Raw genomic sequence first — 26,895 nt, forward strand, 5'->3', positions numbered from 1 at the left:
CTGCTCGTTTAATTTGACAGATTCCGTTATCAGACTTGGGGCCACTCGTACACACATAGCTGGAGTAGTTTTCCCCTGAGAGATCCAAAACTCAAAGGGAACCTTCATTTTAAAAATATCTGCTGCTCCCTCCCTCCTTCCCTCCCCAGTCGCTCGCTCTGCTTTGCTTTTTCAAGTTTTATTGGTGTTAGTGAATTGCTCTTCTAAGTGTGAAAGTGCTCCATGCACAAGGAAAAATTTGAAAACTGTAAGTGTGCCTATTAATGCCCCCCTCCCCCCACTTATTTTAGAGTTGCATTACTTTAAATCTGATGTGTGCATTCACACTAGGCAGGTAGACTATTTTCCACATAGAAATTCAGCACTTACAAAGTGTCTACACTTACATTGCTTTTGGCTAGGGGTGAGCCAAAAAACCAGAAGCTGTGATTCTCTCCCAAAGCTAATTGTTTCTGTATATTAAGTTTGTCCATCTGTGCTGTGCAGGGACATGGCATCACCTGATGGTTCTCCTTTGCATTTCCAGCAGTGAAGCAGTTAACAGTGCTGCTGCTTAATATATTGCTGTTACAGAGTCTTTTTAGTTTCCAGGACATTTAACTAAATCAGGTGGATGTCATTAGCCGATTTTCACAGATGGGGAGACTGAGGCACAGAGGGGCAGAGTGACTTCATCTGCTTCTTTTTCCTCAAGTTCCCTCCCATTCCAGGAATTGCTTTTGCTGCCAAACAGCTGAAGAGCTGCTAAAGCCTCATTTTGCCTAATTCCATCAAGTTTTTTTAAATTATTATTATTTTTTATTGTGAGAGATAGGGACAAAATTTAAAACTATGAGTAGAAAGCAAACTTCAGAGTGAGGCAGTTACTTACCCAAGCAGCAAATCCTGATGTTCTCTTTTCCAGAGGCCATATTCAGCCTGAGGATACATGTTTGCAATGCAGCATCTGCCAGTGTGTGAGTGGGACTGTTCTGAATGGCCAAGGCAGGGAGGTCCACTGATGTTAACGACTCCTGCTTATCTGTGGCTCTTCCCTGGCCACTTCAGTTCCTTCATTTTAACCTCCTGACCATCCTCTTGCGGCCAAGCCCTCTGGTTATTTGTAGTGGCATTTCTTGTTCTAGCTGCATAAATACATAATTTTGCCCTTTGGAAGCAGCTTTTTCCATCCACTGAGTTCCTTTATTAATTTCAGGGCCTGTTAAATTGCTACAATTTATATTGTAGTAGTTATATGTTTCAATTACATCAGAAATATTTGCTGGTAGATAGAAATATTCATGATATAATCAGGACTAAAATTTTTAGTTCCCACAAGGATTTTTACAACCATTGAAACTCCCCAGGACTTAATTACAAGAGTTAGGGAAAAAACTTGGGAAAATTGATGAACTGTTTATTGTCTACCCTTTATGCCTTTTGGAAAAAACCCCAAACCCTCCACAAATCAGGATGATATATTATTATTGTTATTGTTGTTATTATTATTATTATTATTTGTTGGTTTATTGTGGTAGCTTCTGGACATTGCAGCTCAGATCAGGCCACCGTTGTGTTAGACACTCTGCATCCCCAGAGTGAGAGCTGGGCTCTACTTGAGAGCTTGTTGGGGCTGAACAGACCAGACGGGCAGTCAGTGGGAAGCTGAGCTCCAGGAGAGAATGTGCCATAGCCTGGGTGGCTCATGCCCTGGGGTGTGCACCCCAGCCCCCTTCCCAGCCCAGTGGTCTGCAAACCACCCTCCCGAGATGAGGAAACTCCCTGGTTTCCTGTGTTATATTTTTAGCACATCTGCTGATATGTCATATATACTCATGCCTTATGAAGGTTTTAGGCCAAATACTGCCCTGTTTTCCCATGCTCTTGCTCCCAGTTGCTCTCATAGCAAAGGGATGTGGTCCTCCTGGGACAAAGGCTTGTGTTGGTGGGGTGGGCAGAGGGCACAACAGGGGGAGGTGATGAAGGCTGCCTTGGGGTAGGCGAGAGTCCTTTTTCTTGTCTGTTTAATTGGAGTGAGCCAAGATGTTTCAGTTTTTCTCTTTTCATAGCACAGACAAGGGGTGAGGAGCAAGTTTAGATGAATATCAGGTGGGAGAGAGGCACAGGTAGTCCTGCAGGAGCCACTGTGGAGACCTGGCTCATAGGGATGCTGCCAGTGCTGCCACGTGGCACCTGGATACCCCTGGGGACCACCCACCCTGGCCCCTGAGTGACACCAGTGACAATCTACACCACTTTTTTCTAAAAGAGGGATTTTGGCACTGCAAAAACAGTTCTGCAGGCATAGTGTGGGCTACTTCTGTGAATTCACATGGTCTCAAGGTAAGCAAAATTCTCCACAGCCTGCCCTTAGTGTCCAAGCCTCCAAGATGTCATACACAAATATGTGGGTGACATCACATGGATTTTTACACGATGAGACAAATTGCATGCACTTTAGATATATTGGGATATTATTAACCACACGGGGTGTTCCAAACTCAGTTTATTTATCTTTGTAAAGTACTTCCAGATCTTTGCGTGGAAGACACTAGAGAAATGAAAAGATTATTATTATTATTATTGTTATTATTGTTGTTGTTATTATTATTACAGAATCTAACTACTGACAGGCAATCACAGCTGCATGCTCAATTTAAGCCACTCAAATTTAGGGGCTGATTTTTGCAATATGGACTCTTAATGCTTTTCCCCATTGACTCCATATGCAGAAATGTGTGTTCACCTGCCCTGCAGAAGTATTGTTATTCTCCAGAAATATGTAAATGGGGTACTTTTAAAGAAGAAATGAAAATATGGCATAAATTTGAAGTATTCACATTCACGTGGTAGAATTCAACGGCCGTTTAAGAAGGGCTTCAAAGCAACCAACTGTAGGAGCTGGTAGTTGCTCCTCTGTCATTAAAAAAGAAAATGCACTGATTAAAATAAAGCCAAGGAATCTTGTAGACAAGGGATAACATTTATGGTGTTCAGGGTTCTGACACGAGCTGCAAACAGCCCAGGAAATGGAGATCTGAGTTTCACAGTCAAACGTGTTAATCAGTATGATTGTGCACAGCCACTGCCGCGTGTGTGTTATGTAATATCATGCTTCACCCGCCCACATGCACCCAGAGACAACAGACATCTTCGAAAGGTCTTGGCATTATTCAGAGCAAAGACTCCCAGCAATACCCCAGCATGGTGTTTAACCTTATCTTTACTTACATTTAGGCTTTTTTTTTTTTTTCTCTCCTTCCTTTCCTTTTTCCCCCCTGTTCTTTCCTGTGGTACATCGGTAGTGAGTATTTTTGTATCTCCAAAAATGGAGCAGATATAGGGGAAAAAAATCCCATTAGCTATATGATGTGTTTTCATGACAGCTTTGAATGTTCTGATCATGTCCATTTTTTGCATTTTGTAGCATTGTCCTTATGCTTTACTGTAATTATTTTTGTTTTAAGTATAGTTGAAATTTTACATTCTGAAGACACCAATTAATTATTAAGTGGTACTTAGCCTATGCTTTCTTTAGATTTTTAAATAAGAAATAATTAACCAGAGTTTTTAAAGGTCTGCAGAAAAGGCAAACAGGCCTGTGAAACCCCAGGATCTAATAACAAAAAGGTGAGTTGGTTTTCCAGTGCCCTAAGAGTTTGAAGATATCCTTACTCTGAGTAACAGAAAGAGCTCAACTACATTTCATTCTGGTATAATGTAGCCCTGAAGTTAACTGTTTTTCAAAGAAAGACAAAAAAAATTTAGCTGGCTGCTAATTAGATGTATTTTAACTGCAAAGTCATTTTAGCAGCTAATATTGTTACTATGTGCTTCAGTGTGAATCCTTAGTGAAGCTATTAAACTGTGAGAACCTGAACTTATCAGACATTTTATAATGCGACTGAATTTTTGTATCCTTGTTCAGAAATCTGTGGGGAGTGGAGGACCTTTCTGGCTCAGACATGGAAAACACATTTTTTATCAACTGATTACCAGGGTGGGCAGCTGAGACCTCCTTGCACCCTCCTTTTCAGTTTTTTTCTTGCTTTCTTTTCCCTGGCAATAATATTTCTTCTTTCTGTTGCACTCTTTCCTCTCCCAGACAGCAGTCAAGCCCTGCAGTGTGCCCTTTATCCAAGGAAAGGGATTTAACAGCAGGGACTGGTCTTGGTTATTTCAGGATACTTACGTCTCCTGCCTGTTGTATACAACAAGTTGGCGATTCTCAGTAGCCAGGAGGCTCTCAGCATCAGGCAGGCTCCTGCTTTTGCAAAGCAATAGCCCATAGCAGACGGTGGGCTTAACCATCATTTTCCTATCTGTTTCTCACCCAGGATTCTTACTTTGTAATTGCTGGGTTGGGTTGCTCAGGGTTTGGGTATTTCCCCCCATCTTATTGCATCGGTTGATTTTATTCTCCTTTGCTCTCTAAAACAAAGTGACTGATACAATATCCAAACTGATGAAAAAGAAGGTGATTTTTTTCCCCTTTATTTGCTCAGATTTGAATTAGGTTATCTGCCTATCTTGTTTATGAAATTTTGTGCTGTCTTTTCTGCACAGACTGTGACTCCCAAATCTTCCACAGCTCCATTTCCATATTCCTGCGTGCTTGTTCTTTGTTAATCACTTGGCAAGCGCTTATTTGAATATTAAAAATTTCTTTAATCATCAAAGGCAGGAGCACAGCTTCATGAATATTCATATTTTTTCCCTCCTCAGACTGGATTCTAGTTCATTACCCTGCAGTAAAGCCAAACAGTCATCAATCGCGCTCATTACAGCCGCTGGCGTTTTGATTGGCTGCCTGCTGCTGGTAGCCTGCGTCCCCCATCCTCCCGCTCTCCTCCATGAGCTGTCGTGTACCTGCCAACAACAACAACAACAAAAAAAAATATCAACAATGCAAGAATAAATTTCTCCGGTTGAAAAACAACTTTGCAAACTTGTCAAGCAGTCCTCATCACTTTTTTTTTTTTTTTGGTTTTACACCAAAAATTAAAAAAAAAATTAGAAGGGAGAAACTTGAGCTTTAGAGATGAATATTTGTCAAGAGAGTTGACGTAAGTTTCATTTGCATAATGACTTTGTACTTCTGCATTAATAAAATTTGCATATGAAGCCATGTTAATTACTCCTGATCATGCTTTTTGCATTCATGCATAGTAATTTTCTCCGACTTGTGAGAATTAATGTCTTGGCATGGGGGGAGGAAGGGGGGGAGTTGGGGTACTGTCAAATTTCTGTGCCAGTGCCCCTCACTCACACTCTTTCTCCTCCTTGCTCACCATGTCGCTGTTCTTGATCTATGACTCATTTATGCATTATCATTCGAAATTCTTGGGAGAAAGAAATGTATCAATTCAAAGGGAATCCTTGTCTGCCAAAATGAAAAAATCTCTGAGCAAAATACAACAGGAAATCTCTTCCTGCCCTCCTTCTTCTCTACCTGGTGCAACTTTTGCATTTCCAGCTTCAGCAAAGTTTTAGTCTAAGCATCATAATCAGTGTGGGGAAACTGCTCCCAAACCACTGTGCTGGGGGGAGAGGTGAAGGCTGGTGTGCAGGTGTGTCTGGCCGAGTGCTGGACTCTGGGTGTGGGTGTGTACACTAGTGTGTCTGCCCACACCATGGAGTCGTTCTGCCTTTCCTGGGGGATGCCGTGTGCATCTGCCCCTCGCAGGGTGTGCGGGCAGTGCTCTGCTGGCTGCTGCTGGAAGCGTTTGTGCATGTGTGTTTCTGTATGTGTATGTGTGTGCTTGTGTGCGTTTGCTTCCCCAGCTCTGTTGGTGTCTGCATAAAGAGACATGGCAGAAAGACAATACTATCAGCTGAGAACAGTCCACAGGAGAGGGTGTGATACAGATAAGACAACTTGTTTTAGAAAAAGCTTGGAAAAAATCTGTTGGAGAGATTAGTGGATAGATTTGTCTATCATTTTTGGGAGTGTCTGCTCAAACCTGCTGCAATGGTTCATGTAAAACCCATCTCAGAACATCTGCAGTATTTTCCCTGAACATGACGGGCACAGGGCAGGGATGAGGCTTCAGCCTGCACTCCAAATTTGTAGCCGTACACTGTTTGAGCAGATGTTTTTTCTTTTTATTGAAAGAGAGTTTTTTAATAATGGAGCTGAGCTTTATTCTCTAACCAGCTATTGATTGGACTTTGTGTCACCAGACAGGCACAGAGAAACACACAGAAAAACTTGGTTCGTGCCCCGTTAAGTGCTCACACGTCTGCCTGTGCACCTGCCAGTCTGCCGGTACACAGATACACACCCAGGCACCCACCCAGCCAAACACTCGGCACCCCTGGGACACACCAGCTACGTGTGGCTGCTATTACATGTGACATTGGATGTAAAGCCAGGTCTCCTAATTTAAGATTGCTTCCCCTGGTCTAAGCCATGCTGAGGTGGGACATTGTGAATGCTGCTTTGGCTCCATCTTTGTGTTTTGCTCAGGGACTTTTCTGCATGTGTGCCACAGGAGCATGGTGTTTTACATACACCATATCATATGGCCAGCCATGCCTAGGCTCAGGGAGAGGGGCAACAAAAGGATGCAATTTATGCCTTGATTGTGGCTTTTGTCAGGTTCATCTAGGCTTTTATGTTCATTTTCCATCTGGGGTCATGTCCAATTTACCTTATTTTCTTCTTTGCAAGTTTAAAAATAGCAGAGAGAAAAAAAATTACTCTTAGTGGTGCATGGGAGTCAACATCACCTGTGAGCTACTGCCATGTACAGGCTCTGAGGATATGCTGAGCCTGTTTAAAGCACAAGAACAAAATCTTCCTTTACCGTCAGCAATGCAGATGCTTTATTTACATGGTGACAGTCCCTGTGCGTGTTTCACACTCATGCTATGTGCAAAACTCCCCTTCTCATCCGTGCAGAATGAATGCAGAATATATAATTGAGATCGGCAGTGCAGGTGAGTGATTTCCCAGTGCTGACCCAAGAGGAAAATCGAGCCTCACACATCGTGTCAGGGATGTCCAAGCGAAACAATGCTGCATGTGTGTGCCTGCTCTCCCCATCCAGATGGGATATTTGCCTCTAAGATTGCCCTGCAGTTCTTGCGGTTTGCTTTCCCGTTAGTGCTGACTGTGGCTGTGCCCTTTGTGGCAGTCAGGGGCTCGCAGGTGTGTTTTCTCTTTGAAACCTCTGTGCAATGTGATGTGGTCGATCGGATGTAGAATTCCAGAGATCAGCTCCACTCCCGTGCCTGTTGCTGTGTGGGCTGAGCAAAAAACTCTCAGCACCACCTTAAGATTGTATGTATGCATGTATGTATGTATGTATGTATGTATCTCTATATTTTTATGTTTGTTCATTTTGTGTTTGTCTGTCACCTGTAACAGTTAAGTTGAAGAGCCTCCATCTTCATTTTCAGCTTTAAATAGACCCTTTATGGGATAAAAATCATACACAGGATCCCACAGAGAGGAGCTGAAGAGATGAAATGGGAATATGTTCCTAGCAGATACAAGTTGAGTATTTTTGAACTCAACTGTTATTTGTTCTATAGCTATGAAGAGGTATCGTGTACCTAATGGTGGACACCTCCTTTTCTCCCTGCCTTTTCTTGAGGCCACTGGATATGATTTCCATCTTCATGATTTTCCACTTGATCTGATTCTGTAGGACTGTCCTGATTAGTAACAAAGAAGTGAACCTTGAAGTGGTAGTAAAGAGGCGGACGAATCACCTGATTTGACTTTGCCTGTAGGGGCAGACTCAAGTCTCCTGGTCTGGCAGCTGCATGATATTTGTCTCTTAGTGCTGGACTCAGGACTGGTGGTGGTAATCCCTGATCATCTGCCAGAGTCTCTCTAGGTCCACTTTTCTTCTCCCTTGCCAACACTTTTGTGATGCTAGGTTAACAATTTTTAGATTTCCTCACATATACATCAAATCATAGAATCACAGAATGGTTTGTGTTGGAACAGACCCCCCTGCCATGGTCAGGGACACCTAAAAGACCCATTCAACCTAGTCTTGAGCACAGCTTCTCTGGGCAACTTGTTCCAGTCTCTCACCACCCTCACAGTAAAGAATTTCTTTCTAAAACCTAATCTACACCTATCTCTGTCAGTGTAATGCCATTGTCCCTTGACCTATCACTACATATCTTGTAAAAAGTTCCTTACTGGCTCCCTTGTCAGCCCCCTTCAGGTACTAGAAGGCTTCTTTAAGGTTACCCCAGAGACTCTCTTCTCCAGGCTGAGGACAAGAAAAAGACCTTCTGAGTGACAGGTTCAGTTCCATCCATTCACTGGCATCTGGTTCACACAGTCCTTCTGGTAACATTGTTAGGTACCTTGTTAAAACAGATTGCTGTTTTGCCCCCAGTACCTCTTTTGGGAAGCTTACAGGATCTCTTTGACCAGATGGTGAGAAACCTCCTATTTGAGACCTTTATTCCCTTTCCACACCAGAGATGTGCTTACTAAGACCTGGGAGGACCTCCCTGTACCCACTTGGTAAGAGCTTTTTGCATTTTCTTGCACACCTCAGGGCTGTGCAGATTGCATTAAATTCATTGCCAGTAGACATGTGGGACACAATAGGGCTAGAGAGGAGGCTGTTACTCTCGAGGTAGTGCTGTGTACCAGGGCCCACCGACCTCCACATTAAAGCCCCATGCAGTGGAGTCGGATGGTGCATTTGGTGGGCTTCATATAGTTTCTCTGTGTGATTATCTCCTTCAAAACACGTAGTAAGGCATTATGATATATATAGGGCCAAGTGGCTGCAAGACCTGTGCCCTTAGTCATGGTGGGACCACAGACACAGCTCAGTATAACCTGAGATGTAGCTGCCCTGTGGTTCTACTCTAAATCTCTATTTCAAGCTCATGACTTTCCAAGCAATGACAAGTGCCCAGGCAGCTCAACACAGCCTAGCTATTTTTATTGTATTAGGAATACAAGATACAATTGTTAAGTCATTGGAGGGAATCTGTATTATTATTTGCTTATTCCATGAAAAAAGCAAACATTATTTACATCTGTTACAGTGGCAGTAGGGTGGTACCTACACACATAGAAATCCATGTCCAACATCAGTTTCCACATGCATAGTGCACTGTCTTGCCAAAAATGCAATGTAGGTATGATCTGGATAGCAGTTATCATTACCTGCTTGTATAGTACTTCCAGAGAGATCAAAGAGTTACAAAAGTCAAACGACAGAGCTCCCAAAATAAAAAAAAGTCCTTCCTTGTCCCACAAGCCACAGAGATGGCTTCTATTTAAAACCAGTCCTCACAAAAGAGCACAAATTTCATCCTCGATGCTTGAAGCTCAAGTATTTACACAGGGAATTTAGACTCTTCACTTGTGGTTTTGGCAAAAGCTTCACACAAATGTTTTGCACTGGTGGTCTCTTAGCCATTTAAGATAAACGCCAAAATCAAATGCAGTCCTTGCAGACTGGAGCGCTGGATGCTGTGCCAAGGATGAAGTATCCCCATTTGCCTCACATGTGTAGCTGTCAGATCAACATGCACGCCTGGTTTCCAAATAGGGACTCTCAAGGTGGAGAGACTCCCTTGGAATATGTTGCATGTTTAGGGTCACAAGGAGCATGGATAAATATTCTTCCTTGCTGCCACAGTGTGGGTTCCTTTAGCAAATGTTGTTTTTTCTAGGGTTGGAGGGAACACAGACAAATATTTCTTCTTGCTGCCATGGTGTTTGCCTCTATCTGCAAGGTGCACACTCATGCACAGTCAGAGATGCCACCATTTAGAAAGAAACCATTTGCCAGAAGGTACCCCACAATTAGCACACATATTTCCTGATCTAAATACAGGGGAAACTGTGGTTTCTGATCTACCACTGTGCGGTAGCTATTGGCAAATGCCAGCTTTTTAATGGCGACTGCTCCACCACATATCTTCATTTAGAAACTGGCCTTGATTAGTAGCTACCCTTTAGTTAATAACTCAGTGGCGGCATAGTATCAAATGGAGAGGTTAGGATTCCCAATGGATAGAAAGTGTGCCTTTCACTCAGCTTCCCTTTAAACTCTGCTAATTTGTGCCAGCCAAAAACAGGACTCCTACGTGATTTTATGTGTGTCTGTGTCTGTATTTGTGCAGGTATATGTCGATATTTAAGACTTGTATCTTAGTTTTTCAAAGTCACAGAGTTCAGTTTGGCCTAGTGCCAGGAGGAGCAAGCATTTCCAGTGGAGCAGGAGAAAACTCTTAAATACAGCTTTTAAATGGCAGGTGATTCCTAGAGGGGTTAAAAATAAATAATACGGTTGGAGGTTACAGTATCATCTTTTAGCTACCAGGAAAAAGGTTGTTCCCTTCCTTGCAGGCTCAGTAGGGAATCAGCCTGCATAATCGGGGCATGCAAAATCCACAACTGGCTGCAGCTCAAGCGGGAAGGCAGCGCATGGCCGCCAAGGCTTCCTTCTGGGAGCTCGGCTCCTGGCACCTCACTGAAGCCATTTGAGCTCTAAGTCACCTCACTTTGTCCGGGCTGGTGTGTGGAGCCTGCTTCAGCAGTGGCTCAGCAGAAAGCCTGCCCAGTTTTGTGTCAGCTCAGTGCATTAACACAGCCATAAAACAATTATCCCCCTTTTGATTTGGTCCCTGAGCAAGTGCTGGTGGCGACGCCACTGCCTCCGGCTCTTCTCTGTGCCAGGGCTGGCCATCCCCCACCTTCACCCCGCTCCATGCCCACACAGGCCCCCAGCCTGGGTTCACGGGTCCTCCAGGTCTCTTCTTATTCTTCCCCCACGGCAAGAGCCTGCCATCCTCAGCTGGACCCAGAGAGGGGTTCAGACCAAGCGTGTTGTGCGTTAGGCAGCCAGCCCCCACTTCGCTTGTTTGATGCCTCCTCTGTCCCTCCAAACTTAGATCCGACTGACAGTTTTTTCTATTGTTTTTTCTCCAGGGCCGTCCAGGCCTGCAAACCTGCCGGGGGCTCCCATAGCTGCCTCCTCCCACCCTCACACATCCGTGATCACGTCACCTCTCCGCGCACTGGCCTCCCTCCCGCCCTGCCTTAGCCTGCCCTGCTGTGGTGCACGTGCAGTCTCAGTTGGCGGGACTCAGACTGAGATTCAGACTGAGACGTCAGGCACATTTGGATGTCATTGTCAGTTGTCAGGTAATAGAAATACTTTTTTTTTTGTTGCTATCTGAAGGTCAGTAGTGCTGCCAAGTGATGTCGTCTTTGCTGTGGGAGAGCTGCCTTTGCTGGGTCGCATGGGGAAGGCAGAGAAAATGCCCCAACCCCCCCCCACTTCCCTACCTCCTTCCGTCTCCACCCTGGAAGAGGATGGGGAGTGGGAAAGGGCATATGACTCCCTCCATTTCCCCATCCTACCTGCCCACTCTCTGTTGTCACCTGCGGCCACTGCCAGACCGCTGTGCCATGTTGTGAACAAATGTCTGAGACTCCTCACAGAATGTGATACCCCAGTATCAAGATTTCATCTCTCTAGGCTGTTTATTTTAAGCTTAATTGGATAACATTTAACATCTGAGGTATTTTTATTTTCTTCTTTTTTGCCCTTCCTTCTCAATTATTCATATTAAAGGCTCTCCTCCGCATCCATGTGCACGCAGGATGTATGGGCTCCATGCTATTTTCTCCCTTGCTTTGAGAAAATGCTCCTTGGTAACTCACCATGCATCCCTGGCCTCTACCCCATCAGCTTTTCTTTTCCTCTATTCCTTTTGGATGTCTGACTTTTGTCACCACAAGGAGGGGAAAGTGATGTGAAAATGAAGGCACACCAAGCTAGCCAAAGAGAACACGGACATATTGTCACCAGACCACATAATTTCAGACCCAGAGATCTCTTTGAAATCAGTGGGTGTTTCTGAGCATGGCTCAGTTGCAAGACTAGGTCTATGTTGAACTGTGGGCTGGCGAGGTGAAAATGGGGAGGGTTTAAAAGAAAACACAGATGTGGCAAAATCCACAAATGTTTATGGAGTCTCACTGTGGTGGGCCAAACCCCACAGCTCTCATTCATGATAATGTGCATGTAGTTTTAATAGGGAGTTCCCTAAATGTTGCTGGATAAGTAAAGTGTGAGGACCAAAGGATTTAGAGAGACAGCAATGACTGTCAGGAGTAAAGCCTTCGGGAAATGGCTCCTCATTTTCTCCCTGAAACTGGCAAAACTTTGTTGTGCTAGCTTTTTCCTTCTGCAAGCAGTGGTGTACCACCTGGCTACAGTATGCTGTATATCATGAGAATGCTCCTGTAGATCTCTCATTGATGTAATAAAGCAAGATATAAAGTTTTGCAAGAAACTTAAATTTGTATCTTGGAAATCCTGCATCTTGAGAGATAAAATATTCTCAGGAGGAGGCTAAGAGCACTCTGCAGGGTGCTGCGTAGATCCTGGGTGAAGTTCAGGGCACACAGAGAAGGCTCCCGTGCAGCCTGGAAGATGCTCAGTCTTCACCTATCTGTTTGCACTGGGGCACAGGCTCTGGGCTTGTAGCAATGTGCTGTGTGGTGAGGTGCTGTCAGTAAATTAGGGGTCTGGTTAAATTTTCTATCCAAGCTGCTGTATGCAGTGTGGCAGGGGTTCAAACTCTGCTTTATCAGCCTTGGCAGATTGACCAACTGGCCTGAGATAGATAGACCAGCTCTTGCAGATGGTGAGCGTTGGATCAGAAAGTCAGAAAGCTTCCCTATGCCCTGCCTTTCTCTCCTCCCAGGAAGCAGTAAACCAAATTGGAACTGGTCTCACGTTTTGCTGTCCTCTGTCTTAACTGGCGTAGTATGTGCACACGAGCCTTTGGGAGACAGGTAGTTGTAACACTGAACTGGATGCCCTGGTTCCCTCTTGCTTCTGATGCCAGTAGCTAATGGGAATGGAAGCAAGTACAACTAAAAATAGAAAAGGAAGGAAGGAAAAACTTAATAAAGAATGTGGGGAAGGTGAGGCTTTTGTACTTTGCGTATTTGGAGTTCTCACTTTGGAGTTCTGTGCTGTGAGTTTTCAGAATTGCCTGTTTGCTGGGAGAGTGCTGCCAGCTCTGTGGAGAGAGAGCTGCTATCATGGCTTCCTGTAATTACTGCTGCAGTCGGCGACACTTAGAGAATAGGTTTTATCAAACTGCATGTTACATGTTTATGACAGTAGTTGGTCAAGGTCTGCTTGAAAGAAACATTTTCTTCCCTTGAAAAAGGAGATTATGTCTACTTAACCCTTTCTTATCTCCCATAATAGTCACTGTATGTGAGCCTAGGCATGGCTTAAACCCCATGGCAAGGGTTATGGGATCTTTCTGTCCCCCAAAATGTTTTGTGGAAATGAAAGAAAAGTGAGTTCTTTGTGTTGATTAATAATCTAGCGACAATCCCTCCATTGTGCCCTCTTTTTTAATATAGACATTTACAACAGTCACTTGCTCCAGCTTTAGAGATCAGCTTGTCTCTCTGACTTGATTAGCCTTTTATTCTGTCAGCCCTGTTCTTGCTTCTGAGGAATTGGTTACTTCTTTGAACAAAAGCCATCAGCAGTTCCCGCCTCCCCTCATCCTTCATAATTTCTTACCTTTCCTGTTTTTCAGCATTTATTTAATTCAGTACCTGGGGATTTTCCATACAGTTCTCAAGCAGACTGCAGCTCTGATGGCTTGAAGTTGCAGGTGCTCCAAAATCTTTGCTGGGCACTCACAAACCGGGCCCTCAAGAGTACCTCAGAGCAGTTTGTGCTGGAGAATCCAAACGACTGGCTACTGGTGGGATTTGGGGTACATATATGTGAAAAACGGCATTTGGAAATCTCCGACCTAGATAAGAGTGGTTGTCTGGGATGCTGAGTAGTGTTCAGTCATGCGCAGAGCAAGTTGTGCTGCCTCATCCAGAGCTGTTAGGGATCTTTAGAAAACGTGCTGCTGATAGTTTCAATCCCAGCAAATGGTGCTGGGAGGTCTGCTTGGATGTCCACTCTGCTGCTCAGCCAGTGCTGATCGTGGTCCCTCTGTCTTTGTTCAATTCTTTGTGTTCAGGGCACCCCAGGACGAGGAATTTGCAAGTAAAGGTCTATGCTTTTTCATGTGATTTAAAAAAAAATCTCTACCACTGGTTCAATCTCTCTCAGTCTATTTATTTTTTTATATATTTTGCCCCAGAAGCTTTTGTCAGTTGAATTGGGTTCTCCCGTTCAAATGTTTTTAGTGCCTATTTAATTAGAAGTTGGAATAGAGTAATGAAATTCACAGGGTTGTGTAGCTTGGATCTAAAATATAAATGGGCAAAGCATTCATTTTGCTTTACCCCTTGCCAGATTAGGGTGCTTTTTTTGAGCCTGCTTTTTATTTCATTTCAATGAATTGCAACTGCTCAGAGTAACTGTAAAACGCACAGAGTTTTTTTTGCATAACAGAGACATGCAAATGATTGTTGAGAGACATAATTATGTAAAGAAAAGTATATGCCTGTGTGCATGCATACATACACTGCAATGCTTTTTGTGGGGCTACTTTTTCACAATACATCTTCATAAGGCTCTTTTTATGATGCTGATTTATTAATATTGTACATTAAGGCTTAAATTGTCAAAGCTGCCTAAGAGATTTGGATGCCCATTTCCCATTAAAGTTAACGAGAAATGAGCATTGAAAGTCTCAGTGCAGAAGTGCATGGCAGTTTACAGTGTGCTCTCCAAAGAAAAACATCCCTGCCTTGAAGATACTATGGTGCAAAAGCCCCAGGAAGAAGATCGTAGTCAGCCTAAGACAAAGGGGATTGTAATGGCACAGAGAATAACTTATCCCCTGTGCCTGCATTCAGATGTATACTTGATCCAAATTCTTTGGACCTGGGCCTATGAGTGAGGGTTTTATATACCCCTGTAAAGATAATTAACTCTGTCCAATACACATATATTAATCTAACCAGTGAAACTGCTTCCTTCCCACACGTAGGCTGATGGAAGGAGGTGGAAAGAAATTACGATACTTAGTTGCATGTATAAAAACAGCAAGTAGGCATGGACAGCAGTGATTAGTGGAGAGGGCTGTGAAATTTAAGGTCTAAAACAGAGGAAGGCATGGGGCCATATCTCAGAAGAGAGGAACAAGCTCCTGCTAATTCAAGGAATCAGCTGTGTTAGTCATTAGGACATTCTGAAAATCACAGTCATCTTGTAAAGTTAATATCAATTTACTTGGCTACTGAAATTCTACTTACTGCTTCATTTAACTAGTCTGGTGTTTTCTTGGCAGAGGTTAAGGTGACAGTAAAGATAAAAGCAGTCCCTGTAAGTAAATCATAGGTTTTAAAAGAATACTTTTCCCTCCATCTATTATATCACCATATTAATTTTATGTTGGTTTTATAAGTGGAGTCAGCCAATGAGAAGAGCTAGATTAGACCACCCTGCTGTAAAAAACTTGATGCAATTATTACAGTCTGTCTAGAAAGAAGTATTATTTCAAAAACTTTTATGTTAATGATATGGTATGCACTCGGTGCATTTCTTACTTGAACAAGAAGCAAGCTTTTGTTCACTCCAGACTGGGTTTTGTTAACACAGGAGGATCAATGGAAAACAAAACAGTAATCAGAGCAGAGAATGCAAACTCATCCAGCAAAAACCTTCTAACTCATCATGTCCCAGGACAATGGTTGATACGCTACTTTTCATTTTTTGCTGAGTGGAGTCTCAAAAAAAACCCAAAAACCACTTGATTTCTCTTCAGCAGTGGGTGCTGTTTTGAGAGGAGAAAGAGGAATTTGGTATAATTTTTGAAGGACAGACAAAGGTCCATAGTTTCCCCAAACCCCTTTGTAAATGACTCTTCATTTTTCTGCATAAAGAAGAGGTTTGCATAAAATACTGGGTAATGTTCAGGAAAGATGTCCCTATTAGTCATGGTTACATGTATTTATTTATTTTAGTGAAATATTTAATGCATGCTATGGTAGAATCGACTTTGTGGACAGTACTTACAGAGTGCAGGGATGTGCAAGAGATGTATACACTAAAAAGAGTAATGCATCAGTCTGAGTGCACACATCCATCTTTACACCTATCTCTTGATCTATGTGTTCATTCATCTGTCCAAGTATTAAAATCATATGTGACCTGCTGTCTATGCAGCTCCCTTTATCACTAGTTATTAAAATCAGATCCAAACTCAAAATAGATGGATCTAACACAGACTGATTTTTTTGACTGAATAGTGTGTCAAGAGGCAGCAAAGAGACCTCAAGATTGCAGAGATGACTAAAATGAGGGTGCTGCATGGGGCAGGGTTGCTGGCAATGTGTGCTTGGCTGCGGCTTTGTTCTAGACAGAGGGCTGATCACTATAACTTTGTAAGTCCTAATTATGTCAAGTTAAGAACCAGCAGGAGCAATAGTGATATTTAAAGGTGCTTTAAAGTGGATGCTTACCATTTCCAGACATCCCAGCAAAAAAGAAAAGCCCCTTAATTGCAATATTAATGGATGGAACTGAATCTGGTAGTCTTGGGACAAAAAGGTTCAAGGCAACGTTGCCTGCAGTAAGGACAATGGTTCCAACATTGAGAGAGTTAACTCAATCGCATACCACTACACTGAGCCCGAGAGTCTGAACTCTTCAAACGCTCCAAATGGAGAGCTAAATCAAAGAATCCTGTTTCAAATCCATCCAAGATGTTGCTGTTTTTCTCCTCTGACAGGAGAAGCATTTGGAAGTGCAGTTTCTTTCTTTTTTTATAGCTGTCTTAAAAAGGAGTTTGGATGTTTAGCACAGCTGGTGCTCATTACATTATGCACTATCAATAAAATAGCATGTGTAATTAATTTTTAATGCAGTGCTGTATGCAGCGCTTTAAAGCAGTTACTGTATGGGGAGAGCCGACACCGGTCACTGACATCAGAAATATTGAAATAGAGGGCTAGATTTTGCATTTTTAAAGGATGCATGTGAGAGTGGGGGAAGGGTAATTCCCAGCCAGCAATTCTCTGGCCACAATCAAATTTAAAAATATAGGAACAAGATGGATGAAGGTGATTTTATAATTTGCTTATTGGAATAAATGAATTTATGTCCTTTTGAAGTTTGCTGAGCGATGGCTGGATTAGGAGTAGGTGACTTCAGAGCATAGGTAAGAACCAGGAGAGCACACAGCAACAGATCCATATTTGTTAAAGCCCAAACAGGCTTTGGTATCTGGTGGGAGATGAGGCAAAAAGGGAGCTTATAGGAAAGCAAGGGAAGGACAATTTCTATCTCATTAAACAGGTTTTTTGTTTTATTGCAGGGCTTCATTCTTGTGCCTTGTTGTGCCTTGTTGTTCCCATCAGTAATCACCCCCATTTTTTCCCCTTGATTCACTAAACATTTTGGAGTATTGGTAGTCTGGAAGGGAGAGAGTAGCTTGGTTACAAAGAGGCACCACTGATGACATGGTTTGTGCTGCTCTGACAGAAGACACAAACAAATTAGAGTCTTCTTTTTTCATGATGTTTGTGCACAAGACACCAGCATAAGTGAAGACTGCTTTAATTAGGCACAGTAGGTAAGGTTTGGGCACCACCATGACTCTCAGCAGCCATTATGTCCAGGAACACCTTGGTTGACTGAAGGAGGAGCAGACCTCTTTTTGAAGTTGCAGTGTGGTGTATGTTCATGCTCAGCAAAGGGACAGGAGTGGCTTTCATGTTTCTGCAGCAGGGTAACCACAAGGGATGGCTTGCAGGATGGGACCAGCCTCTTCCCTGCTGCCACTGTTTTCCCATCCATTTTCAGAGAGTTGAATGCTTCTTGGTGAACACTTCCTAAAAAGAGAAGAAATCAACTGCAGGAAGAGAAGGAAGGAAGCAATCACCTAAAAAGCGACAAAATTAGGGGTAGTGCTTGTCAGGTGCCTTCCCTTTTGGTTGGGCAATGCACCAGCTTCCTAAGAGCTGATTTACTTTTTTTTATACACATGCACAAGGCATAAATGTTTGCAATTATTCTTTCTTTCTCTCAGCAAATTGCCATTCATTTGTACATAACATATGCTAAACAGTTCACTTGTACAGCCTCACCTGGCATATTCAGGATGGAGTTTCCTCCTGCCCCTTCAGCAGTAGCTTTTTGTCATCACTTTTCTTCTCGCTTTCTGTCAGATTTGTGCGGATGTGTTTGTGTGCCTGAGCCAGGAAGTGAATTGGCCTGTTCGGTTTGTGAGAACAGAGATAAATCTCTCGTGCACAAATATAATGCTCAGTGTCAAAGGAAGTAGGACAAGCTATGGTGTATGGCGTAGGTAGTTGTGATGAGAACTGCTCTTTAGTTCACAAGCCAGAGTGGGAAAGGTGGAGGGAACAATGAGGTGTTGTACATTTTGTAGTGAAATCACTTAATTTTATTTTATTTGCTTTAGAAGAATTGGATCATTTATTCCTGGGGTGGCTCAGGTTTAGGCCAGAGAACTGCAAAAAATTACCATGTGTCCCTCCAGAGCTGTCTAATTCAGAGGACCTCTGCTCCTTTGTCTTCTGAGTGCTTCATAAAAGTAGATGAAAGGCAGGGTTCTGTGCTCAGAGAGGATGCTTTATGTTCAGAATGTGATTTGAGCCAAAGAAGCCATGCTGATGCATCTCATGTGTGTCCCACTGGGCTCCTGTGTTGTGCATGTTGGTCCTTCTTTCTGCTGGGAAGTAAACAGCTGAGCAACTATTAGCAACATACATTTTTATGCTGTTTGCCTTCTTTTGGACAGGCTTTTTCCAGGCAGTTTAGAGGTACGTACAGAAATCTGGTAGGCTAGTGTATGGTACATGCCTTTGGTATCTTTATTTTCCTCTTGTTTTTGTCTAAATCAAACCATTTCTCTGGGTCCCCGTTCCAGGTAATGTAACTTGCCATAGCACAGGCTAGGTAAGCCAGGTTCAGTGAGACACTAAAACATGCACTTGGAAGGAAGCAGGCAAAAATCCCACATAGAGAAGGCTTACATTTTTTATGAATTCAGCTGTATGAGTCAGAGGTCCTGGGACTTCAGGAATGAGGTTAATGCAGGCACTAAGCAAAACGATGGGGAGACACAGCCGCTGGAATCATGCTATGAAATGGTGCTTTCTAAATTGCTGTCTTTGCTATTCACGTAAAGGATGTCTGGTTAGAGAAGAGCTGGTTTGTACAACATACCTGCAGCTTTTATTCTTGCTTAAACCTCACCTGGCTATTTGAAGCCAACTGTAAATGTATTATTTTCAGAACATCCCCTGGCAATATGAGAGGAGCATCTCATCCTTCCTGTGTGTCAGGCTGTCTCCTTACATGTCCTGTATTGACCTAGATTTCTTCACGTGAGACATGGATCTAAACCTGGTCCCTATATCTCTTCCATGGCTGCATGACATATGTGGTGCTTCCAGGGCATGCTGTACCATGCCAACAGTCCATGGAGAGATGGGATAGGGGCTGCCTGGGGATGCTTGGCTGACCATCTTCCTGTGAGGTGTTTTCTGACTTCAGTGGTGTTATACTGTTCTGTGAGCTGCGAACCTGGTCTGTGGAAATCCAGGACGTACAGAGATTTAAGTAAGAGTCAGAGTATTGTTGGGAAATACATATAATTTAAAACCGTCCATGGTGATCATGGACTCTTCTAAGACATCAGCACCAGAGCCTTCTGCCTGCAGGGGAATAATTTTTTTCAGTTTGCATCTTCTAACAGAGTTTTGGGTTATTTTCTCATCACTTCTGGTTGAATAGGAAGAGAGTAAGTTAATTTATTATGGCACAGACAGGCGTATAATATAAAGTATGTCCAAAAATTAGATCTGAGTGTTTATGGCTTGATTAATCCAAATATTTTATAAAAATATGTGAACTGTTGATTAAACTGGGAACAGGATCATTGTGGTCATACAGTGAGGATAAGATTAGTGAGTAATTTTACCTTCCTGTAAAGCCTTATTAAAAAAAAAAAAAGTCATTCTTTCTCTATTTTTATCATTTTCTCTTCAAAAGGAACTAATTTGTCCATTGTAAATTTGAGGTAGAATCTTAAAAGCTCCACAGTCTATTGAAGCCAAACACTTCATTATCATTATCAATAGATACATAGAATAGTTGTAAAACAATCCTGTGAGATTGCTGTAAACTCCTTCCCAAATTCCTTCACACTTTCCCTTCCCATTTTCCATGAAGAGTGCTGTGAAATCTGCACCCATGCTGCCCCTGCCTCTATCACCACTGTCGCCGTTCATTAGTGCAGCTGAGCACACTCATAAATGTCTGAGCTCTTCCCATATTTAGAGCTCTCTAGCCAGCAAATCTTCCCTTCTGCTCTCCCCTTTTTGAGAAAAAACCCAACAGTCAGGGTTTGAGGTGGGCACTTGAGGTATAATTTTAATTCAGTGACCTGGTATCATCCAGAGCTATAAGGGAAAGCAAGAGTGTGGGAGAGAGTACCATCACTGCTTAAATAATTTGCTCCTTGCCCTTTCTGTCTAAGTTTTTCAGGCTGTGTCTTGTGATTATAAACTGAGATTTCTTAAATTTGTATTCTCCTTAATAGGTAAAGATGAGCGAAAGCTGTTTTTCACTTTCTCTTCACTCTTTCTTCACAGATGTCTTTGCTCTCTGGGACTGGCTGGCACTGCTGGGGAGGTATTTCCCAGGGGATTTCATTGCCCCAGGGTTAGATTTCCCCATCTACACAGCAGCATGGAGCTGTATTGCATATAGCTCCCTCCCGGCAAGTCTCAGTGAGTCACCATCCTGCTTGCTGGCTGTCTGCTGGGAACAGGATGCTCTGTCCTAGGCCACCCTGGCCATGGAGCTTCTGCCCATCTGCATCTTTCCTTTCCCCTGCTCTGCCCTAGACATTCATATTTCTTTCTGATTTTATATATAACATTTCACCTTTTCCATCAGGTAGGTCCTTCATTCATTGCTGTCACTGCCAGTGGTCCCTGCAGACATAATTACAGCCCTTTTTTTTCTAAAACACAAGACCAAAATGATATTTGTTCTTTTTAGTGTTTTTTAACTTCACAATTTTAAAAATGGAAATGACTTCTGAAAATAAACACAGTTTGCAATGTACAGACTTACTGAGCCAGCATGAATTTCCTTAATAAGCTGGGGTATGTGTGTGTGTGTGTGCATGTGTGTGTTTTTCCCCCTTAAACCTTGGAATAAGAGTGCTGTCTCTTTAAATCCTAACTCAAACTTTACTGGCGATTTTACAGAGCCTGGTTTCATTTATAGTGGAGCCAGACTTGCTGTGTGAGAGCCGTCCGCATGCTGGAATTAGTCTTAAGCTCGCTTCTGTGGAGTTGCCAAATTCCATGTTTGTGTTTTATTTAGAATTCTTTTCACGGCCAGTCGAATCTGTTCAGGCACACATAGGCAGTGTTGCGCCCCATGGAGAAAATAAGCAAGTTTGCGTTTTCTTTGGCATAGGCCATGGCCACAAAAGACTGCGGTCTAAAGAAACATTTTTTAAAAGCTATTTTAACCCATAACAGATGTATAAAGTAGGCACACACATGCCAGCTTCCTTAGTTTTAATTAAAAAATAATTATGGCTTTAATGGGATGCTAGTGACAAATTTGGATGAATGGTGGGTGACATTATCTCAAGGCTTGCTTCAACTTATAAATTAGTGCGTTTCTCTTGGCCAGTGGTACAGATGAAATTAAATGAAGGAGCAGATTAATATTTCTTAAAGTTACATTGAACCAAATGAAAAATCCAATCAAATAAAAAAACATGGCCTCTTCTTTCCTCTCTTCGTCAGATCCCCATTTGCATGACAGAACACAGAGGAAAGGTTATTTTCTCTGCCTGATAATTGATCTGGCCAACGACAAACTGGACTTAGGTTTTCAGGGTGCCTGTCCCTTTTGTAATTTTGCATTGGTAGCCACATTGCCAAATTACTGTGATTAATGTCAGCAGGTTCTTCCATTTATAACCACATCTAACCAGCTAACATGGTACCTCCGAGCCAGGAAATCTTAAATATAAACCCAACCCGACATGTTGCATGTTGCAATGGTTCTCTCTCCATACCTTGGCTAACTGGCGGCGCTGCTGGCTGTGATTCCCACATCTTTAGGCTATTTTCAATTTGGGGCTTTCAAGGCTCACCAGAACTGGGCTAGATGCACAGGCTTGCACAGGTAACAACAGTTTATATTTATGAAGAAATAAACAAAAGAGTAATAAACTTGTAATGAGCTAACCCCAGATGGTATCTCTGTTGTTATTAGTTAGGTGTATGTAGAGTTGAGGAAGGCAGATTGAAGGATCAGCATGAGAGGCTCTGGATATTGAAGGAGCAGTCAGATGGGTTCACTGGAAAGTGTCTTCCTCCTTCCCATGCAAGCCTCCATCCCACCCATAGACACCCTGAATAGGTGCTGAGAACAAAGGCAATAAAGCAGTGCAGCTTTTCAAGGCCTGCAGGGGAATCACATTTCCTCCAGACCTGTTTGTCCCACCCTAGTGCTCTCCAGCAGCAAAGCCAGCCCAGCGTGGGATGGGGCTTTCTGGATGAGAGCAGATGATCGGCTTTACGACCTATGGCACCAGCAGATGAGGATCATTTTGGTTTTGGATGGCAAAACCCTGTTTCCTGTTCTCCAACATATTCTTTCATGAAACTTCTCATCTGCTTAACATTTAGCTTCCATTGTAAAAGAAAACCCTGGAATGCTGCTGATACATGTAATCTAGATGGTGAGAATTCTTCACTTAGGCAGTGCTAGTTTTTTCTGATGGATATGTTGAACTGTTTCCTTAGTAAATAGTAAAAGCGACTTTTGGGAAAAAGCAGATTAAGGAAAGAGGGAGAGAGTATCCGGTGCTTGGTGGGTAGATGTGTACCTTCCCCACGATCAGTCCATTCAACTTGTGACTTACAAATGTTTTGCTATTAATTTCCATGCAAATGTGGCAGGGTCCCCCACCTTGCTTGCTTAAACCTGTCTGCCATGTTAAGCTGGGGAAATTCAGCAAGAGGAAGTAGCTTTGCTTGGTTTGGGCCAAGTCTGTAGAATTTGAGCTCCTCAGGGCAATCCATTTGATCCCTCAGGGACAGCAGTGTCTCTTCTTGGTGTGCAGGATGTCCATTGCCTGAAGCTGAACCAAGCCAGTCTCTCTAAAGATACAATTCTTAGGCTTTGTTTAACTGCAGCAAAAGAAAGATTTTCCTTTGTCGATTGAGTGAGGATTTCTGTGGTAACATTTCCCTGAGCTTGAATTCCTCATGAGTGAAAATGAAGCTCCAGCATTAAAAACATGAGTCATGCAGTGCACATGAGACTAATTTTTGCATTCCTGGAATTTTTGGAAGGGAAACATTACATTCATGATAATCCTTTCAATTATACCTTATTGCTAAAATAATCCATGAGGCATTCTGCAGTAGAGCCCTCTGCTATTTGGTTACAGTTGAGACTTTGAAAATAGCACCTGAAAGCTTTTAGACTCCTGTGTGTCAATATCTTAATTTTCTTTTTATGTTGAGGCACACAGGATGGTCTGCCATCCTTTTATTTACTCCTTAGGATTTTTTTGTTTAATAAATAAGGCTAATTTGATTTGTTCTGATCTGTCTCAAGTATCTAATTGCTGCTGTAGAGAATGATTAATGTCCAGTTGAAAGGATTCCATATCTATAAATGAGAACTGAAAGCAGATGTTAGTTTGATGAACGTGTGCTGCCTATTCCTTGCCTGCACTGGCTCAGAGAGCGGGCTGCTGAGAGACTGCTATCTATCAAAAGAGAGATGTTAGATGCCAAACACAGTTCAGAGTCACACACCTATGATGAGCAGAGTGAACAGTTAACAAATAAAGTATCCCAGGTAGGTTTTTCTCTGCTTGTGAAATATCTATACATGAGACAGTGTTATCCTCAAATTGTCAGAAGTACTTGACAAGCTCCAGTTTGGGGGAAGGCACTGTGAATTGATGACAAGAAGGACTTTGTCTCTGAGTTTTCACTCAATGAGTAGTGTTGGTATGCTGTCCAAGGGCAGGTAAGTTCAGTTTCTAGTGCATTGTGTGCACAGTGCTGATTCTGAAGTTAACTCAACCCCTGAAAAACCACCCGACAAAACCAAACCAAAGCTCATACTGGTGTCTTTGCTATTGGTGGTCTGGCTAGGTGCTCAGGCATTTCTGGCAAGCCAGGCCAAATGCTTTTCAGAGTTTGCTAGCTTGAGCTCATGCAGATCTGTGGAGAGCAGACACTAAAAGGAACAAAAGGCTGAATTGCCTGGGCATGAGATCAGGTTTTGTATCATCCAGGCAACTTTGACATACACTGCACAAAATAAGTGCAACAGCTTTTTAGATAAAAGCAGGTACAGACAGGATCTTTTCACATGGGCTCTCCAGTTTAGTAAAGATGCTTTACAGCCCTTTCACAAGCGGTGCTCTCTTGTGCTCACAGGGCTGCTGGAGTTCACCTTCCCAGCCAGTGTGTAACAGCAGGTTAGCAGCCAGTGCATGGAGGAGGAGACATTTTGGCCAAGGGCAGGAAATTCTGATAACGGCAGTAGGATTGTCAGTGTTTCCAAAAAATAGAGAATGCTTTCTTTGTAAAGCCTCTTTTAAAACTATTTCCATTAGTTTTAAAATGCTCACCAGTATTACTGTGAGCAAAAGAGAAAACATAACAGATTTAGTCACTTTGATTTTTTTTGTGTGTGTGTGTGTGTGAAATAGCCTTTGCATTTTCACTTTTTGTTAAAGTGCTGTTCAGGTAATTTCTGTGACAAGAAAACTATTTCACAGATGGACAGACGGAGATGTAAAGACCAACATAACTCTTCCTTGATGTCGATAAATCAGGCTGACCTGGGACGTGTGGATGGCAGGAGAGGGAAAGAGAGAGAGGAGGGGAGATGGAGGATAAAAGAGACAGAGAAAGGATTTGGAGTCATGGAGAAGGACAGGTGCTGGCATCCCAGAGCTCTGTCTATGTCAACTTTTGTACTGTAGTCATGTCAAAATTACAGCAAAGAAGAGTACTTCCAGTGTGACCTCCTGTTCCCCTGGAACCTCAGTAGGACTCTACATACAGCAGCCAGGTGAGAACAGAGAAAAGACTGTCTTTTCAAGCTGGTTTTTTCATTTGGGGTGTAACTATAAAAACATTAATTCCAAATATAACTATTAAAATCCTTGTGTTTTTTTTAAAGACAGTATTGAACTGAGCAGTGAGACTTTCAATTAAAGTAACTATACTTTACTGGTGTAAAACCTAGCTATTCAGAGTGTTCTTGTTGATTTTCCCTGACCTATATCTACCTGACTGTTTTATGATGTGAACAATTCCCAGCTGATATATGTCACAAAATTACTGGAAATCAGAAAGTGGACCAAAATAAAGTAAATGGTAACTCTCTCCCTGTCAGGGCATACTTTCAAGTATTCTAAAAAACAAAATCTGCTTTTTGTCTTCCTTTACTTCTCTTGCTTTCCCCACCCTCTTCCTAGCTCTTATTTTCTTATAGGGAGGAAATGGAATTGGTGCAAATATGAGTATCCTAAATTAAGCTGGTGAGTTACTCATGCAGCTGTTATCATTGTTGGTCAGCCTGTAGTGCACAGCAAACTTCATTTCTGTGGAGAAGAGTCAGGACTGAAGTCAAGAGAAGGGGCACAGCTGACCATGCAGTCAGGAATATACGTTGCAATTTCTTTTTATCTGGTCTCCTGTCTGGTTGCTTCTACATCTTTATGTGGAGTAGGAGAAACATATCTTTGAGAAAATGTTTAAAGGGAGGTATCTTTTATAACATGGTGACTTTCCTCATTGCAGTGTGTAATTTTTGCAGGACAGGGCTTGTCTGCAGTATTTTATTGTTTCTGGAAGTGGTCACTTGAGCAAGTACAAATGCGCTATGAATAAGTATTGGTTTTCTCTGGCTGCTTCTTAGCAGGTTTTCCTCTGAATAAAGGTGTGCCTGGCCCTGGGCATAATGTGGAACTCCCTCATGTTGGCAGTGGGAATGTGTGATGGGGTTGGGAACTTCATGTGGTGCTCATAGCTCAGTGCACACCTCAGGCTTAGCATCAGGAATCTCATGTTTGCTTTGCATGGACAAATACTCTGTTGGCCTTACACAACTGCAGGCATGGCTTTAAGGTTTAACCATGCGTCTAAAATCAAAGGAAAACACCGCACAGGGAGTGTTCCTTGGAAAAAGCAGCTGTAGGAGACCAACAACAGGCTCTCTTTACAGGTGGGAGAAAATAAAACATTCTTGTCCAGGGGTCGCCAGTGATCCCAATGTAAAGGACCCTGAATCTGGCTAAAATAGGAAAATCCAGGTTGAAAAATATTGTGAGAAGATTTGAGAATTTGCTGTACGCTTTTATTGTTATCCAGTGTAAAGCATTGATAAGAGAAGATGATTCTTGCATATCCTGTCCTATTCCCTACTGCTTGGGAAATCTAAATCCCCAAGACTTTGTTGAATTTTCCCTGTGATCTTGGAAAAGTTCTTTAATTTCTCCATGGGAAGCCTCCTACAAACTCAGTAAGGAATTCCAACTCTTCACTCTTGGATGGGAATAATATGAGGATAAATATGTGGAAGTTTCTGAGGTGCTCAAATACTAAAATAATAAAAAGCTACAGAAGTATATAAAATGAATGCATATAATTGAGGCTAATTTTTCATGAATTGCTCGTCCAGGGTTTTACTGGATGTGATGTAAATGAGTCTGAGGGCCATTGATAGTGATTGATGTTTATCCAACTGTTACTGTGTTTAAAATACTCACAAATGTATACGAGGTACTGCTGTTACTCCTCTCTGTGAAAACAGTGGATCAAATTGTGCTCTCAGGTACAGCAGCTCAAGACCATTGCAAATTAAGCCACTGGAAATCAATGGGGTTGCACATTTGTAACTGAGATCAGAATTTGCCTTGGCCTTGTGAGGTGCTCTGTGT

The 26,895-nt window shown here is 42.6% G+C and overlaps 1 protein-coding gene across 5 annotated transcripts in view; it reads left to right on the forward strand.

Annotated features, from left to right (window-relative positions):
• Positions 1-26,895, forward strand: part of BCL11B (BAF chromatin remodeling complex subunit BCL11B) — a 91,102-nt gene that overhangs the window by 31,421 nt on the left and 32,786 nt on the right. For 3 of the 5 annotated variants that reach the window (XM_048308042.1, XM_048308043.1, XM_048308044.1), the window contains exon 3: positions 10,904-11,119. The exons of the other annotated variants lie outside the window; for them this stretch is intronic. In XM_048308042.1, the coding sequence (XP_048163999.1) occupies positions 10,904-11,119 (216 nt within the window). The remainder of the gene's footprint in view (positions 1-10,903; positions 11,120-26,895) is intronic. 5 annotated transcript variants of the gene reach the window in all.

The sequence above is a fragment of the Corvus hawaiiensis genome, chromosome 6 (assembly GCF_020740725.1).
Source record: "Corvus hawaiiensis isolate bCorHaw1 chromosome 6, bCorHaw1.pri.cur, whole genome shotgun sequence".
In the NCBI taxonomy this organism is placed as follows: Eukaryota; Metazoa; Chordata; class Aves; order Passeriformes; family Corvidae; genus Corvus; species Corvus hawaiiensis.